Source organism: Mustela erminea, chromosome 12, assembly GCF_009829155.1.
Source record: "Mustela erminea isolate mMusErm1 chromosome 12, mMusErm1.Pri, whole genome shotgun sequence".
In the NCBI taxonomy this organism is placed as follows: Eukaryota; Metazoa; Chordata; class Mammalia; order Carnivora; family Mustelidae; genus Mustela; species Mustela erminea.
In genome coordinates, this window is record NC_045625.1 from 23,490,671 (window position 1) to 23,508,218 (window position 17,548).

General features: G+C 40.3%; 1 protein-coding gene across 2 annotated transcripts in view; it reads left to right on the forward strand.

Moving 5' to 3' along the window:
* Positions 1 to 17,548, forward strand: part of CTNNAL1 (catenin alpha like 1) — a 64,084-nt gene that overhangs the window by 15,254 nt on the left and 31,282 nt on the right. For both annotated transcript variants that reach the window (XM_032307542.1, XM_032307541.1), the window contains exons 2-6: positions 2,445 to 2,634; positions 9,705 to 9,892; positions 11,562 to 11,681; positions 13,812 to 13,901; positions 14,902 to 15,072. In XM_032307542.1, the coding sequence (XP_032163433.1) occupies positions 2,445 to 2,634; positions 9,705 to 9,892; positions 11,562 to 11,681; positions 13,812 to 13,901; positions 14,902 to 15,072 (759 nt within the window). The remainder of the gene's footprint in view (positions 1 to 2,444; positions 2,635 to 9,704; positions 9,893 to 11,561; positions 11,682 to 13,811; positions 13,902 to 14,901; positions 15,073 to 17,548) is intronic.

Consider the following 17,548-nt stretch of genomic DNA (forward strand, 5'->3'; position numbering starts at 1 on the left):
GTTAAGCATTGAGCTCTTGGTTTGGGCTTAGGTCATGATCTCAGGGTCATAAGATCAAGCCCTGCAACGGGCTCTGCACTCATTGCGGACTCTACTTGTCCCTCTCCCTCTGCTCCTCCCTCCCCTCAAACCCCGCCTGCAAATCAATCAATCAATCAGTCTTTAAAAAAAAGTCACTACAGAAAGTATACCACTTTCCTGCTTAGAAACCCTTCAGTGTTTTCTTGTCACACTTAGAATAAAATACAAACTCCTTACTCCAATGCGCAGCCTGTCATGGCTGATCCCCGCCCACCTGCCGGGTATTGGTTTTATACTTGTCCTCTTGCCCCGGTTCTTTGACTACTTTTGGCCTTACCTCATTCCTTGAACAGAACACCCTGCCCCCCCACCTTCTTCCCCACCCTCTCTCCCTCTCTCTTTCCTTATCACTCTCCTTATCCCTCTCCCCATATCCTTCCCTTCCTGTCTCTATTTCTTTTTTTTATTTTTTTTTTAAAGATTTTTTTTTTTAATTTATCTGACAGAGATCACAAGTAGGCAGAGAGGCAAGCAGAGGGAGAGGAGGAAGCAGGCTCCCTGCAGAGCAGAGAGCCCGATGTGGGGCTCGATCCCAGGACCCTGGGATCATGACCTGAGCCGAAGGCAGAGGCTTAACCCACTGAGCCACCCAGATGCCCCCCTGTCTCTATTTCTTAACAGTTATGTCCTCTCCCCAGAATGCCTTGTCTCCTGATGTTTGCCAGCTTGGCTACTTTGTATCATTTAAATCTTAGCTTAAATAGCATTTCCTCATAGAAGGAAGATCAACTCATCTGACATACCTACACAAATACTTTCTACCATATCATCCTATTTTAATATTTTGCATAGCATTTACATTAATTTTTCTGTTTACCTATTTGCTTGACTGTCCTTCCTCCCCTGTCTCCCACTTGAATGACAGTTTGGGCCTTTCTTGCTTGCTTTCTCTTCATTGCCTAAAGTTTTACTTGGCATATGAGAGGTGGGTAACAAATATATTTTATATGACTGCATTATTGTTATCCTGATAGACTGTAAACTGAGTAGGACAGGATTGTGTTAGTCTTGTTCACTGGTACATCTTCAGGACCTGGCATCTAGGAAATATTTTAAAAATTAATAATAATATTACAGATGAGGACATTTGGAGAGATTCATTAAATTTCCCTAAGGGCATTAAGCTGGTAGTGGCAGAGCCAGGCTCAAACCCAGGCCTTCCTGATTCTAAATTAGTAATGCTGTAACATATAAAGTGCCTGGCACATGGTAGTTGCTCAAAGAACCATTCCTTTCTTCTTATCTTAATTCTCTGTTCTGGTCTTTGTTAATGCATGTACATAAATCATTTCATAGTTATATTCAGTGGACATGTACTATTTAGGATCTATATTTTTCATGTAACAGTCTTTAAATATTTTTCTATGTCAATATTGTTCATGTACTAATTCTCTGGGACATTTTGAAGATCTGTATTTGTTTCAACAATCTTAACTTGTCACCTTTTATGTTCTGTTTCAAGGCCTGGAATCAAGTGTTAAAAATCTTGGCATTTAATTTACTTTGGGTCTACAACAACATTTAGAGAAGTATAACACATAGATTACAATGGTCATTTTAAAATGCCTGGCTAATTCAGTAAGCATATATGGCACACATACCGTTTTGTACAACCTATACACTGTGCTAGGCCATGGAGTGGAATGCAAAGGGAATACGGTGCTGTCTCTACTCTCACAGCAGCTCAAGCCATATTAGAGGAAACTAGATCTCTAGTACACAATAAGAACTAAGAAATGCTTTGGTTTTCTATAGGCTTTTTGTTGTTTTGTTTTAATGTAATGATCCCTTCTTTCCTACTTTTCTCCTGATCTTTAAATTTGTTGAAATATCTAGAGGGCTTCTGAAACTATGTGTTCTAGGGAACTGTCATTGGGTAAACTTGGAATTGATGTTAATAGAAACATTGTCCTGAAAACAAACAAACAGGGGCACCTGGGTGGCTCAGTGGGTTAAAGCCTCTGCCTTCGGCTCAGGTCATGATCCCAGAGTCCTGGGATCGAGCCCTACATCGGGCTCTCTGCTCAGCAGAGAGCCTGCTTCCTTTCCTCTCTCTCTGCCTGCCTCTCTGCATACTTGTGATCTCTGTCTGTTAAATAAATAAATAAAATCTTAAAAAAAAAAAAACCATTTAAAACAAACAAACAAAAAACATTGTCCTGAGGAGGGATGCAGGATGATGCTTTGCTGGTTGTCTCTGTTGAAGCATTAAAGGTGTGAATTTAGTCTGTTAGACCAAAGACTGTTGCTATATGCTGGGCCTAGTCTAGTATGCTGGGCTTAATTTTCTTAGCCTTTGTGATACGGCTTTAAAAGATGCTGAGATAAATTTTAATCAGGTTGCTTTCATCTTTTATTTTTAGATTACCACCCTTATTAATCATAAAGATAATACCAAAAAGTCTGATAAAACTTTGCAAGCAATTCAGCGTGTAGGACAAGCGGTCAACTTGGCAGTCGGAAGATTTGTGAAAGTCGGGGAAGCTATAGCCAATGAAAACTGGGATTTGAAAGAAGAAATAAATATTGCCTGCATTGAAGCTAAACAAGCAGGTATGTGATATTGATGTTAATGCCTATTTATGCCAGTTTTATTGTTTTGGATATGATGACAAATTACTGTCTTATTTTGAGTAAAGGTGGGTACCTGTCTTAGGCCTGTGATTACAGATTCTTACAACATTAAAGGCCTGGGTTAGCTTCCAGGAATATTGAACTTCTCTTGGCTCAAATCCTAAATCTGACACATTGAATTCTTTCATTGGGTAGGGTAGTGTCTTCCATTCTTGCCATTAACCATTGAAATGCCAGAGATATAGGAGAATGTGAGGCATGGACTTTGGCCTCAAGGAGCATATTAGTTAATTGTCATTGTGTAGAAAATCGAAATAAAAATTAGCATGTTCGGGATTGTATGTTTGAGCCCCACATTAGGTATAGACATTACATAAAATCTTTTAAAAAATTAGCATTTTCCTGTACTCATCGCAGACAAATCATAGCGTCTTCAAATTTTGTAATGGCCCACAATTTTCTATAGCTGGTGGCACAAAAGCCTGAGACAACCTGGGGTGTTTTGATGGATACAAACAGTTCACCTTTGTTGACGTATAATTTATCCATTTGTTCTTTCAGTAAAGATTTGGTGAGTACTGGCTGTATGCCAGGCTTTCTTCTAGGCCATAGGGATATAGCTGTGTACGTATCAGTCAAATGTCTGCCCTCATAGAGCTTGCATTCTAGTAAGGGAGACCAGAAACAAATGAATAGATATATAATAGTTATTCATGAAAAACTCAAGCAAGTACGGGTTAAAAGATCAATGGAGGTATATTTTAGAGAGGTCAAGTTTTCCCAGTTTTTATGCTGTTGACATTTGGGACCAGATAGTTACTTGTTGCTAATAGTTTGTTGGGGGCGGGGGTGGCCTGTGCTTTATAAAGTGTTTATCAGAATCCCTGGCTTCTGCCTGTTAGACGCTATTAGATTCCCCGCTTCCCCCACTGTGACACCAAAAATGTTTCCAGACATTGCCAGATGTCCTTCATGGGGTCAAAATGGCCCCCAGTTGAGAATTATTGAGGTAGGGGGTCAGGAAGCCGCTCTAAGGAAGTAGCATGGGAGCAGAGTCTGCTCCATTGAGGGTCCCAGCTACATGAAAGACTATCTGAAGAATGGCATTTCTGGCAAGGAGAAGAGTGAGAACAGGTATGGCCTTCTAGAAGGGCAAAGACAGGGCTGTGTTCTAAGTATCAAAGCCTAATGGAAGGTATGGCCTTCTAGAAGGGCAAAGACAGGGCTGTGTTCTAAGTATCAAAGCCTAATGGAAGGCTTTATGCAGGTTGGTGACATAATCTCATATTTTAAAAAAGTCACTGGTGGTTCCTATATGAGGAGTAGATATTAGGAGGCATGAGGTTGAAATCAGAGACCAATTAGAAGGTTGTTGCAGGGGTTCAGGTGATGAATGGTGGCGACTTAGATAAGGTCATTGCGTTTGAGGTGGTAAAAAGTCAGATTGCATTTGGCTTTTTTTTTTTTTTTAATCAAGGTAGAGCTCATACAATTTGCTGATAGTTTGAATGTGGGATGCAATAGAAAGAAGAGTCATGGATAACTCCAAGGTTTGAAGTATGAACAGCTAGGGAAATGGTGGCCATTTACTGAGATGAGCAACCCTGAGGGAGGAGCAGGTGTGTTTGGAGGATCATCCTAAGTGAAATAAGGCCAAGGAAATAGGGAGGGGCCAACCAGATCATACGTGGTCCTATATGTTATATGAGTGACTTCAGGTATTACTCTATAGGTGACAGATTGAGGAATTTTCAGCCAGATAAGAGACATAGTTTGTGTTAGAAATCTTTCTTGGTAGGATAGAAGAAATGAACAAACAAGGGTCAATTAGAGAGATAAAGGCAGGGAGATTAATATGGAGTTTTGTTTAATAAACCAGGCTAAGTCAAGGCAATGCCTTAGGGATAATAAAGAACAGGGAGAGTACATGAAATATTCATTAAGGTGGTTAAATAGATAGACTTCATTATTGGTTAAAAGCAGGGAGAATTCTGAGTTGACTCTTGAGTCTGTAGCCATTCACTGTGCTAGTGCATAGATTTCAAGTGGGGAAGGAAGGATGGTTTTATTCTATTCATAATTTATATTTTGCCTACGTTGTAAAGAGGATTTAAAGTAGCTTACAATAAAAGATACATGTTTAATAAATCCATTACAGTGGGTGATGAAAATAAATATCAAAGTCGGAAACTTCGACCAACATTGTTACTCTAATTAAGCAAGAAATTTATCTTTGTACTTCCTGGAAGGCAAGACACAAATGTGGGAAAGAAAGGGTTATATAATTCTCATCATTTGTTGAAAGGAAACAAACCAGCTTGTCAAGTGGAGAGCAGCTTCTTTCCTGGCACTAAATTATCATGTGGGCGCTTATACAACAGACATTACATAATGCAATGGACAATTCAACAGAAAATGTAGAGATGTTCTACATATTACTGTTTTTTTTTTTTTTTTATAGCAGCCCTTAATTAAGGCAAGAGTAGGGGTTTTTGAATGAAAGGGCAAGCTGAGTCCTACTCACCTTATGGGCTTTGTAGGCTGTCACTGTGCTCAGTATAGGGTGAGAAAAGAGGATGTGGTCCACCGACCCACACTCCTGTAGACTGTGGTACTTGGAAGCCATCTGTTGTCATGGACTCCACCTGTTGTCTCTTTTTGAAGTGCCCTTCCCCCTCTTGAGAGCTACCTCTTTTGTCACTCTGGTAAGAGAATGAGAATGGCGCCTCCTGGAGTTGTGTAGTATGGAAACCTTATTTTCTCTTAACATGTACAAATCTCAGACTTGAATAATGTTTCTAGCCTGCTCAGCCCATAGTTTATTACTGTCTCCTTTGGACAATTTAATATTTATTTGAGGGAAATAATATAAAGTAGTAATAAAGAACTAGGACTTCGGAGTTAAACTGCCCAGATTTCAGTCTCAACTCTTCTCTTGATAGCAGTGTGATATTGGGCAAGCTATTAAAGGGTTTTAAACCTCAGTTTTCTCATCAATAAGATGGGGGTCCTGTTAGTGTTTATAGAAGTGTTTTGATACAATGCATGTATGCATTTGGCACATAGAAAGTATTCAATAAGTTTAGTTATCATTATAGTTTTGTTTTTGTTTTTTACTTTTCTTTCCTCTGGTAAGGTTTTTCTTTTTTTCTTAAAGATTTTATTTTTAAGTAATCTCTATACACAACATGGGGCTCGAACTTACAACTCTGAGATCAAGACTCACACTCTCCACTGATTGAGCCAGCCAGGGGCTCCTCCTCTGTTGAGTTCTTTCATTGTGTTTTTACATTTTGTTAAATTGAGATGTAATTGACCTATAATGTTATGTTAGTTTCAAGTGTACAACAAACAGTGATTTTTCTATTTGGATATACAGTTGACCCTTGAACTACAAAGAGGTTAGGGACACCAACCCCTGTATACTTGAAAATCCATGTATAACTTTTGGCTCCCCCAAAACTTAACTCCTAATAGCTTACTGTTGAACCAGAAGTCTTAGCAATTACAAACGGTTGATTATCCGATAATTTGTATGTTGTACATATTACATAATATATTCTTATAACCAAGTAAGCTAGAGAAAAGAAAATGTTATTAAGAAAATTATAAGGGGGGCGCCTGGGTGGCTCAGTGGGTTAAAGCCTCTGCCTTTGGCTCAGGTCATGGTCTCAGGGTCCTGGGATCGACCCCCCGCATCGGGCTTTCTGCTCAGCGGAGAGCCTGCTTCCTCCTCTCTGCCTGCCTCTCTGCCTACTTGTAATCTCTGTCTGTCAAATAAATAAATAAAATCTTCAAAAAAAAAAAAAAGAAAATTATAAGGAAGAGGAAATACATTTGTAGTAGTAGCCTTGTTTATTGAAAAAAATCTGCATATAAGTGGACCCACAGCTTTCAACCTCACATTGTTGAATGGTCAACTGTATTGTGAAATGATCACCATAGTAAGTCTAGTTAACATTTGTCATCATACACAGTTAAAAATTTTGTGTGTTTAGTAAGAATTTTTAAGATTTTCTTTCTTAAAAATGCAATATTTTTTTTTTTTTTTTTTTTTTTTTTTTTTTTTAAAGATTTTATTTATTTATTTGACAGAGAGAAATCACAAGTAGATGGAGAGGCAGGCAGAGAGAGAGAGAGGGAAGCAGGCTCTCTGCTGAGCAGGGAGCCCGATGTGGGACTCGATCCCAGGACTCTGAGATCATGACCTGAGCCGAAGGCAGCGGCTTAACCCACTGAGCCACCCAGGCGCCCAAAAATGCAATATTTTTAAAAAAACATTAGTAATAGAGTATTAAACTATGGTTGCCAAGCTATATATAACATTCCCATGACTTATTTGGTAACTAGAAGTTTGTAATGTTTGACTCCACCCAATTTGTGTCTCCCTTCAGCATTTTTACTTGTCTACTTAGTCTCATATTTTTTATGGGAGCGCAATAAATATTTGCAATATATTGACTGACTTCAGGTTTTCACATTAAGGCACAACAATGTAATTACATACACAAGTTAAAAATAGCAACCACGAAGCTAAAAGGACAGCTTTGTGACTTTTTTAGGGAGCTAATTTCTGAGCAGTCTACACTTTGAACAATTTTATGTTACGGAAGAATTTGACCATGTTAGTAGAACTAACCAAATGTTATCATCCCACGTAGTTAGGAGTTTAATGCCTGGGTTTAGTCAGAAAAAAAGAGAAGTTACATAATGCCATATGTTCAGGCTCTTATGTAGCATCTTTAAGGATTGAAAGCTGTAGGAAAAAGTAATATTTTCCAGAGGTCGAGAGGAAATATTTTTATCCTCAAAGCTATTGCACACTGATACTTTTTCTCCTGCCCATTTCTGTGTTCAAGAAGGTTTAACTCTAACCCTTTTTTCCTCTGTATATTTTGTGATATAAACTGTATTAGTAATCTATTGCTGTGTAACAAATTAACCCAAACCTAGCAACTTAAAACCACAAACATTTATTACCACACCTAGTTTCTGAGGATCAGAAATCAGGGAGTGGCTTAGCTAGTGGGGTCTGGGTCAGTATCTCACAAGGTTACACTCAAGGTGTCTGTTTGGCCTGTTGTTATCTGAAGGTTGACTGGACTGCAGGATCTGCTTTCCAGTTCCCTCTGTTGGTTGTTGGCCAGCTTCACTTCTTTGTTGGCTTTTGGGCAGAGGCCCGAGTTTCTCCCTATCTATGCCTCTTTGTAGGGATGGCTGCTTACAATGTGGTAGCTGGCTTCCCTGAGAGAGAGAGGGAGCAACCAAGATGGCTACCTTAGTGTCTTTAGAAACCTGTCTTGGAGGTAACATACTATCACTTCTGCCATACCAATCCTTGTATGATATGGGAAGAGACAACACAAGGATGTAGTAAATTCCAGAAGGTGGGCATCACTGGGAGTGATCTTGGATGCTGGCTGCCACAGACTTCCTCTATTAGTAGAGTTTCAGTTATGGTCACGATATGTAACCAGTCCATATTTACAAGCTTGTTTTTGAGTTTTCCTGTGTTGTTCAAATTCTTGTCACCTGGAAGTAAATTTATCATCACCCTTTCTATGCTCTTCTGATTTTTAAAGTGATTCAAGTTCAGAAACTTGAAGCCATTTTTTTCATCTCTTTTTCTTATCATTGCTCAGGTGCCAATTTTATATTTTCTTTACCTGGTATCTCCCAAATCATCTTTTTTGTATTCCTATAGCTGCTTTCTTGTAAGATCCTCACTGCTTCATACCCACAATTGAAATTCTGCCCGAGTAGTACCCTGACTTTGAGTCTTTCCCTTTTCCAGACTGATCCTAAATCTTGACTTCTTTATGTCATACCCTGTGACCTGTCCATTAAAATTCAGGTACTTGTACTCAAGATCCTTAGTTTATGGGCTGATACGTTATTGGATACACACACACATACATATATACATATATATGTATATATACAATATTATATATTGATATAATAATATTGATAAGGGGGGTTTTGTGAGAAAATGAATCCTTTGTGCATTGAGGTTTATATAAGATATAAACAATTACCTTGAACATTGCAAGATGATGGAAATTTATTTTTTTTAATCTTGTTAAGTTAAACAGTATAGTTTGGAAGAAACTACAGACAGGCTTCATTTTTAAGGAGAACAAATATTTGTATTATTTTATTGATGGATAATTATTCCAGAAATCAAAGCGTTTTGATAGCCACATTTTGATAGTGAAGAAGAGACTTTTTCTAGAGGGGTTGGACGTTCATTTGGTAGAACGATTTATGCTGGGCATCAAAAGAAATATAAGTTCAAACAGTAAGCCTCAGGGTTAGCGAGTGTCTTGAGTTCTCAGGAAAGATACATTTGTTGTTTTCCCACTCAGAGCCCGGGCTGCTCAACAGATAAACTTGCATATCCCTTTGCCTATGGATGGTTTTTCTAGGCCCCCTTATTACTAAGAATGCCTCCCAAGGGCCCAACGCTTGGTCTTCTTTCCATGGGTGTTCATAAAAGCCTGAGCCTCTTCAGGCTATGGAGATGGGCAGTGACTGCCACCCCTGCCCTGTACATTTCTATCCCTTCATCCCTGGCCAAAGTCTTGGCAACTGCTTACTGCCCTGCTTTCGGTTCTTCTTTGGTTATTGGGTCTCAGGATTTCTCTTATTTGGTCTTACAGAGAAGGCTTTTTTAGTTTAGATCATATAGTTTGCTGTATCACTAGAAGAAAAGTTAAAATATTTTGCAGACTTGGTGAAGGCAACACATTTCTCCAAGTTCTTAAGAATGTGCCATTGTTTTGTCATTAGAGAACCTCCTACGATAATTCTGTGCTCATCAAGGAGAAGCTGTTTCTTCTTCCTGAAATGAGACCCTAAAGTCAAGTGTCTACCCACTGGAGCACATTCCGTTCAAGAACAGAGAAAACCCCCTTTGCAGAACAATACATATAATAGAGAAACAAAACAAAAACAAAAACAAAAACAAAAAATAGAGAAAACCCTGCATTTTAATTTAAGTGCATCTTATTCCCAGTTTAACTTTTTACCCTTTCCTTTCTTGTTAGGAGAAACAATTGCCGCGCTTACAGATATAAGCAGCTTGAATCATCCAGAATCTGACGGCCAGATCATGATTTTTACAGATAAGACAGGAGTTATAAAGGCTGCAAGATTACTTCTTTCTTCAGTGACAAAAGTGTTGTTGCTGGCAGACCGAGTAGTCATTAAGCAGATAATAACGTCACGAAATAAGGTACTTGTCTTTCTGTGTTTCTGTGTTATGTCTTTTGGGCTTGTTCAAAAGTGTTTATTAGGCTAATTATAGGTAATTTGGCAATGCTTGTCAATTTCAATTATTTATGCCTCCAGTTTAAAAGTGTAGTTTAAAAGTGGTGTTTCTTTTGCACCTGTAATTCCTAAACAGTGTATGCACTGGGTCTATACATTTAGATGTAAATAGTATTTCTTCCCAGAAAATCGTTATCTACTTGTTGAGGCTTATTCGTGAAAGCTTTTCATGTGCACAGATTTGGGAAGAAAAGCCAAGAACTATGACAATGTATGTAGTAGAAACCTGGTTGATAAAAATACCAAATTCCTCAGTACCTTTTTTTTTTTTTTCCAGACTCAGAGGATAATAATTTGTAAGCTTAAGAAAAAAAATTCAATCATCTGAAACCACAGTTATCCATACTACAGAGTTTCTGTTGCAGCATCCCTAGAGATTATGAGTAATCATAAAGCTTGCTAAATAAATTTAAACCCTCCCAGTCTAGAAGAAGTCTTCCAGTCACTGAGCTAATGGTTGTGCTCCCTCATCATCCGGGAGGCCAGGGCATGGAGAGTCACTTCTTGCCCTGGATAATGCCCTAGGCAAGGAGGAAAACAGTGTGCCAGGGAAGCGGTTGTCTCATTGGAGTTTGAGGACAGCACTACCTGATGAGCACTGAGTCAACTAAAGAGAGCGAGTTTCAAGTGAAAAAGAAATTGGAGAAGTGGGTCGGGCAGTGCTGGAGTTATAGGAAAAACCCCTCTCTCTTTAAAAGACAGAATTTCTGCTCAGTGGTAGCAATCTGCCTTATCTGTGCTGGTCGCCTGGATTTCCTGAGCTGCCAGGGTGGCTTACCAGCCATCATATCCTCATTCTCAAAAGTAAACACAGGATATCTGTGTTTTCTTTACCTATCTCGGTCTGACAAGAGCTAATCCAGTATTATTATTTTAGAGAAAAATATTTGAAAATATGTTTCACATCTGTTCACTTTACTTTTAGTGTCAAGAAAACACCTAACATTGTCTCTTGGCTCTACTATAGGTTTCTCAAGTTGTTTGTTTGTTTGTTTTACCCCTGGCTGCCCAGAGCCTCTTGGCAATTAATTTATTCAACACAGACAATTCCTGACTGATCCGAACTGTTTTCCTGCTCTCGAAGCGACACACCTTCCTTTCCACTCCTCCCTGTGCAGGTGACCTTCCGTCTACTTTCTTGGGAAGAATAAGGTTCCCCCAGTTCTGGTTCACTGAACCTTATGGCTTCCCTGTAATACCTTTATGCCCCCTGTCTTCCTAGTTCTCTGAAGATTGGATTACCTCTGTCCCGCACATGTCCACCTTCTCCAGGCTTTGCTACATAAATGATCTCTTCTCCTGTATCTCGAGTAGTTTCTTGTACTCTTTCTCCTTTTAATTTTCAAGTAAGCTCAGTTCTCCCCACCGTAAAAACAAATTGTTCCCTAGATGATTCTAACCTTCGGATGTGCTTCTACTTCTCTGGGCTCCTCCTTCCCTGTCTGCCCCTCTGACGACTCCTTCTCAGCTCTCTCCTAGAATTCAGAGTGTCTCCTTTTTCCCCTCTATTCAACCTTGACATCTCTGTCTCTTTCATATCTACACCTGACAATCAATTACTCTCTGTTTTGCAGGTTCTTGCAACTATGGAAAGACTAGAGAAAGTGAATAGCTTTCAAGAGTTTGTCCAAATATTCAGTCAATTTGGAAATGAAATGGTGGAGTTTGCACATCTAACTGGAGATAGACAAAACGTATGTGTTTACCACATTTAAACATTTTCAAATACACATATACTTTGTCATTTAGTTGGAGGTGTGGTCTTTGTGATCTTCTGGGTTGGTTTATTTGCTTATTAAATTTATAATCTTGGTGTTGAAAACCTTTCATAAAGGAGCTAGGATGAAGTAAGTAACTTTACATGACTTTTTTTTTTTTTTAACATACATTTACCAGTTAAATATGTTCTCACCACACACACTAGGAGAGGTCATGTTTGCCTTCAGAGCTCAGGTCTAATACTTCCTATTTTAGGAAAATATATTTGACTGTTTTATGAGGGCTCAAACAAATAAACTGAGTCATCATAATTATATATTCTATTAGTATTTTATTGTATATCTGTTTTTGTAATTTGTTACGTATTCTGCTTTTATCTATTTCCATCAGTTTTCTCCATTAGAATCAGTAATAATAAGTCAAGCTCTTATTTATTTGCATTAGCTTTGTGTTAGGTACTTAATACACAACATCTCATTAATTTTGAAAACATTCCTGTAAGGCAGGTGTTGTTATTACTGTTTCACAGCTAAGGAGATAGAACCTGTGAGGATAATAAACTTTCCCAAGGTCACTCACCAAACAGATTGAACTTCGTTGTGTCTGATCTTGGAGCCTATAGTTTTTAAGCTACAGTGTGATATTAGTTCTTTATAGGTCTTTTCCTCAATTTAGACTATAAGCTCCTAAATTTAGGGAGGCAGAAGACTGTATTGTATCTAGCGTTGACTTTTCTTTGTTGTGGTATTCATGTATGAGTTGATCTTGTCAGCAAGTTAGATATGTAATAAGGGACCCCTTAAGATTTTTGGAACAGTCCTAAAGACTGTCATGTTGGCCATGAACTTTCCTGGTTGTGGCTGGAATTGGAAGATGGGTCTTGGCCTGGTTTCATGGACACCTCTTTTTGTCCTGTTGACTAGCCCTCTAACAAATTTTTTTCGTTCATTTGTTATTACTGTATAATAGATGGTGTTATGTATGGCCTACAACCCACAAATGGGAAGACTGACTAATGCGACTGGTGAAAATCTTGTGTAATTCAAATTTCAGTGTCTGTAGTTAGGTTTTATTGGGACACAGGCATGTTAGCTTGTTTACGGACTGTGGCTTTCACACTGCAGTGGCTGAACTAGTTGTTGCAGACTCTCTGACCCAGAAAACCTGAAAACTTTGTTATCTGGCCTTTTGTTGAAAATCGCTGCTGACCTCTGATTTAGATGGCTGTGACCAAATTATTATAAGAGTGTTTCGTTCTAGATTTGATCACAGCACTTAGGTACTTTCTGTAATAGCATACATCCTATCAAGGGCTCTATGAAGAGAAACTAAAAGAAAAAATTCAAAGCACAGCGCCTGCTTCAGACTTCATAATCCAGTTGGAGGAAATGAGAGACCCGAAAACATCTTAAGACTATTTCAGAGCAGGGCGCCTGGGTGGCTCAGTCATTAAGCCCCTGCCTTCGACTCAGGTCATGATCCTAGGGTCCTGGGATCAAGCCCCACATCAGGCTCCCTGCTCTTGGGGAAGCCTCCTTCTTTCTCTCCCACTCCCCCTGCTTGTGTTCTCTCTCTCAAATAAATAAATAAAATAAATAAATAAATAAATAAATAAAATCTTAAAAAAAAATTTCAGAGCAGCATATTGGTTAAGTTTAACCAGACATGGTCTCTGAAAGTGTTGACATCTAAATATCTAATTAAAGGAAATAATAGCGTACAAATGCTTGATAAATAGGTTGCTCTTACTGGAGTAAAGAATAAGAAGGTTGTTTCCAGTCAGGAGGGAAGGATTTTGGTGTGGGCACGAGATCGTCAGTGTGCAGGCCACCAGAGTGTGGGGTGCCAGGCATCACCCCCCTGCTCCGTCTCACGTCCTGGCTCTCCGCCCTCAGTAAGGGCACCTGTTTCTTTCCATACACTGTGTTGATGGATTTAGATCAAAGTGCTGGCATTTTATAAAACTTTATCCTGGTTTTTTTTTTTTTTTTTTACTTTGTCACTTTTTAAACAATGTTACTCAATTGATTCTTGTTGCATAAATGAATTTTCAAGAAGTTATTTACAGGATCCTAGACGGCTCAGTGGCTTTATTTCATTTTTAGGATCTGAAAGACGAGAAGAAAAAGGCAAAAATGGCAGCAGCCAGGGCAGTTCTTGAAAAGTGTACAATGATGCTTCTCACAGCCTCAAAGGTAGGGACGCTTTTGTTTTACCCGCTTATATGCCTCCAATTTATGTTTCACATTTTTTAAAGAGATCACAGTGACACATTGGAACATAGGCTACCGCAGTCAAATCCCAGTTACCTTTCAGCAAGAGGGCCAACTTCCGCCCGCCCTGCAGACAGCAGTCAGTCCTCGAGTCCCCGCCGCCTGAGCGCCCCCCTGCGGAAGGTGGCATGGAGGTGCCGAGTCAGGGCGTGTGACGCAGGTCCCTGCCTGCAGGGGTGCCGGTGTCATCGGGGAGCCCGCACGTGTACTCCCGACACAGCGAGGAGACTTAGAATCTGTTAAGTAACAGTGGAGTAGTAATCCAGCCTTTAATTTGTATAGTGTGTAAATCCGCACCTCTGATTGCTTTTGCTACTTTTAGCGAAGTCGTCAGTCAAGTGCTGGTGACTCCGCACCGCATCTGGCCAGCGACGCGGTGCAGTCGGAGAGGAGAGTCGTCCGCCGCTCAGGAGCCGCTTGTTCATACAGTCGCGGTTTTGGCTCATGGTGTTTACCCTGGGCTGGCGTAGCGAAGCCTCCGCGGAGCCCGCTGGCAAGGCTCTGTTCACGTCCAGGCCCCTGAGCAGCTTTCATTCACACCATTTTCCAAAGTCAAAGATATGTCCGCTGCCATAGAACATGTGGTCATGTGTCCCCGCTCTTTTTTAGTTTTCACACCTGGAAGGCAACATTTAAAAATAGTTTTAATCATGATGAAGATAGTCTCTCCCCCCCCCAATTTTAAGTAATCTTATTGAAGCATAAAGATACAGTTTTGCACTCTGCCTTTTTCACTTAACCTTGCTATCGCTTTTTACTCATCCTGCTTCCACTTTTAGTGAGGAGAAGCAGCTGGGTGAGCCAGGGACCCGGGAGATTTTGGTAAAGAATCATTTTTATTAGCATGACAAGTTCTCTGTCAGATTTTGTGTATTATGGTATGGGCCCAGTCTGAAAATAAACATTCTCAATTGTTTTGAAGACATGTCTCAGGCATCCCAACTGCGAATCAGCCCATAAAAACAAAGAAGGAGTATTTAACCGAATGAAAGTGGCGTTAGATAAGGTGATAGAAATCGTGACTGACTGCAAACCAGGTGGAGAGACTGACATTTCATCTGTCAGTATTTTTACTGGAATTAAAGAATTCAAGGTAAGAATGGGGAGAAGATATATTTTTTTCTTTCCGTATCAGAGGAACAGCTCTAGATGTAGTATGCATGTGTTGGTGTAATATTTTAGAACAGATGCTTCACAAAAGCAGATACTTTTCTTCAAGACAGTGCCACTCTGTGTAAACTTAGTATTCGGTAGCATTTGGTTTAGCGTCGTCTGTACGGAGAACGTTGGGCTGGGCTTACAGTAGCTCCCCGGGCCCTGTGTCACTGCATGCTTCGGGAGCCTCCTGTCCTCTGTACAGAAAGGTGTTCCCTGCCCAATCAGCAGTGCTGAGCTTTCCGAGGCTGATGACAGACAGCAAATCATTTCTTTTGGAATCCCTGCTCTTCTCTGAGCTCCACGGTGGAGACTTGGAGACTCTTGTAATAGTAATAGTGTTAATGTTAATTAAAACCTAGAATGGGGATGCCTGGATGGCTCAGTGGGTTAAGCCTCTGCCTTCGGCTCAGGTCATGATCCCAGGGTTCTGGGATCGAGCCCTGCATCGGGCTCTCTGCTCAGCGGGGAGCCTGCTTCCCCCTCTCTCTCTGCCTGCCTCTCTGCCCGCTTGTGATCTCTTGTCTGTCAAATAAATAAATAAAATCTTAGAAAAACACAAACAAACCTAGAATGAACACTAATTCATGCTAATGTGTACTGTTGAGCATTTACTCTGTGCCAACCCCGTTCTGAATGCTTTACATGTGTGTACCTATAAAATTTTATTGCTGCTCTTCTGTTGAGAAGACTGAGAAATAGAGATTAAGTAATTTGCCAGCAAGGAAGTGCCAGAGTCAGGATTTGAACCCAGGCGGTCTGACACAGAATCCCCACCGTTTTCGGGCAGAGCTTCTCATGGGAAGTCAGAGAGCTGGGGAAGGTGCTCTCTGGGTCAGAGCAGGGTCTGACTGAGGAGGACCGGAGGGAGTCATCTTGTACAACCTCTCATTTAACAACTGGGAAGACTAGGGCCCTTGGAAGTTATGTAATAGGCCAGGGGCTGCAGCGAGGATAACATCCCTTCCATCTTTTTAACTCCTCCTTAGGTAGGAATATGGGGTGAAAGAAAGTCATGGAAAGGCCAGTTATTTTTAGGGGTCATTGTCTTCATGAATAGTATCTAATTTAATCATTAACTTCCCTGTTAGGTGGGTACTCTTATCACTGTGTTTCTGAGGAGGAAAGGTGTAGTCAGTGGTGAAACCCTTCTTTAGAACCCGGACTCTCTAATCCCAAAGTCCAGGACCTTGCAGTTTGTGCCTGTGGGTTTGCTTGTCCGCAGCCGGCCCTGCCTTACATCTCTTCCTGAGGGGAAAGAAGCTACAAAGACCAGTCATTGTTTTGAGAGTTTTTATTACCTAAGGGATTTTAGAGATTATTTTTCTAATCCGTTTTTTTTTAATAAAGGCTGAGGTGGGAGATGTTTTCTCAAGGGTTAAAGGACAATTAGGGAAACAAATAGGCCTAGAGCCAAGTCTGTTGCTTTCTGGTGCCAAGTTGGGTTCCAGGTTAACTCGGGCAGTGCTGCGCCTGTAGCTACTGCCAGCTACTCTGGACGCTCTGGCTGCTGATCCTTCAGCATCGGGCATTCTGGAGGACAGAGCTATGAGGAATAGAGACTCTGTCTCCCTGTCACTGGGCATCTTGTTGGCATCTTAACCATTATTATTGGTGGAGAGTATGATCTGTAGATGGAAACTGGATATGTTACTGTGCTCGGCACTGGGAATGTATGGACAAATTTTAGGAAACCGTATAAATGAATGGCTTTTGAAAAAACAACTCTACGCAGTTGCTGTTTAAAAGCATGTGTATGCTCTTTCAAAGGGGAGAACCAAAAACCTTAACATAAATGGTGTGTGTTCAACATGACTGATTTTTATATTGTAATTGTTTCAATTCTAAATTCTCAGATGCGCTTTGTCAGTTCCATACCTGACTTTTATCCATGTTCTTTCCTATCTTTAAAAAGAATGCTGTCTGGGCACCTGGGTGGCTCAGTGGGTTGGGCCGCTGCCTTCGGCTCAGGTCATGATCTCAGGGTCCTGGGATCGAGTCCCACATCGGGCACTCTGCTCAGCAGGGAGCCTGCTTCCTCCTCTCTCTCTCTGCCTGCCTCTCCGTCTACTTGTGATCTCTCTCTGTCAAATAAATAAATAAACAAATCTTTAAAAAAAAATGCTGTCTACCTTGAATGGGGTGGTTACTATTACACCTTGGGCCAAGAGGAGAAGAGGAAGCAGGCCCCGCTGTGGCCTCTTGACCCTCCCAAATCTTGGTATTTTCATGGGTCCTGTGAAAATGGGTCAGATGCGAGGATTAACTTGAGTCTATGTTTGTGAAAGGACTTTAAAGTGCTAAACAAATGTAAGCTATTCTTTTTTCTTTTTTAACTTTTTTAAAAAAAGATTTTGTTTATTTATTTGATAGAGGGAGACGCAGCAAGAGAGGGGACAGGAATGGGGGGAGTG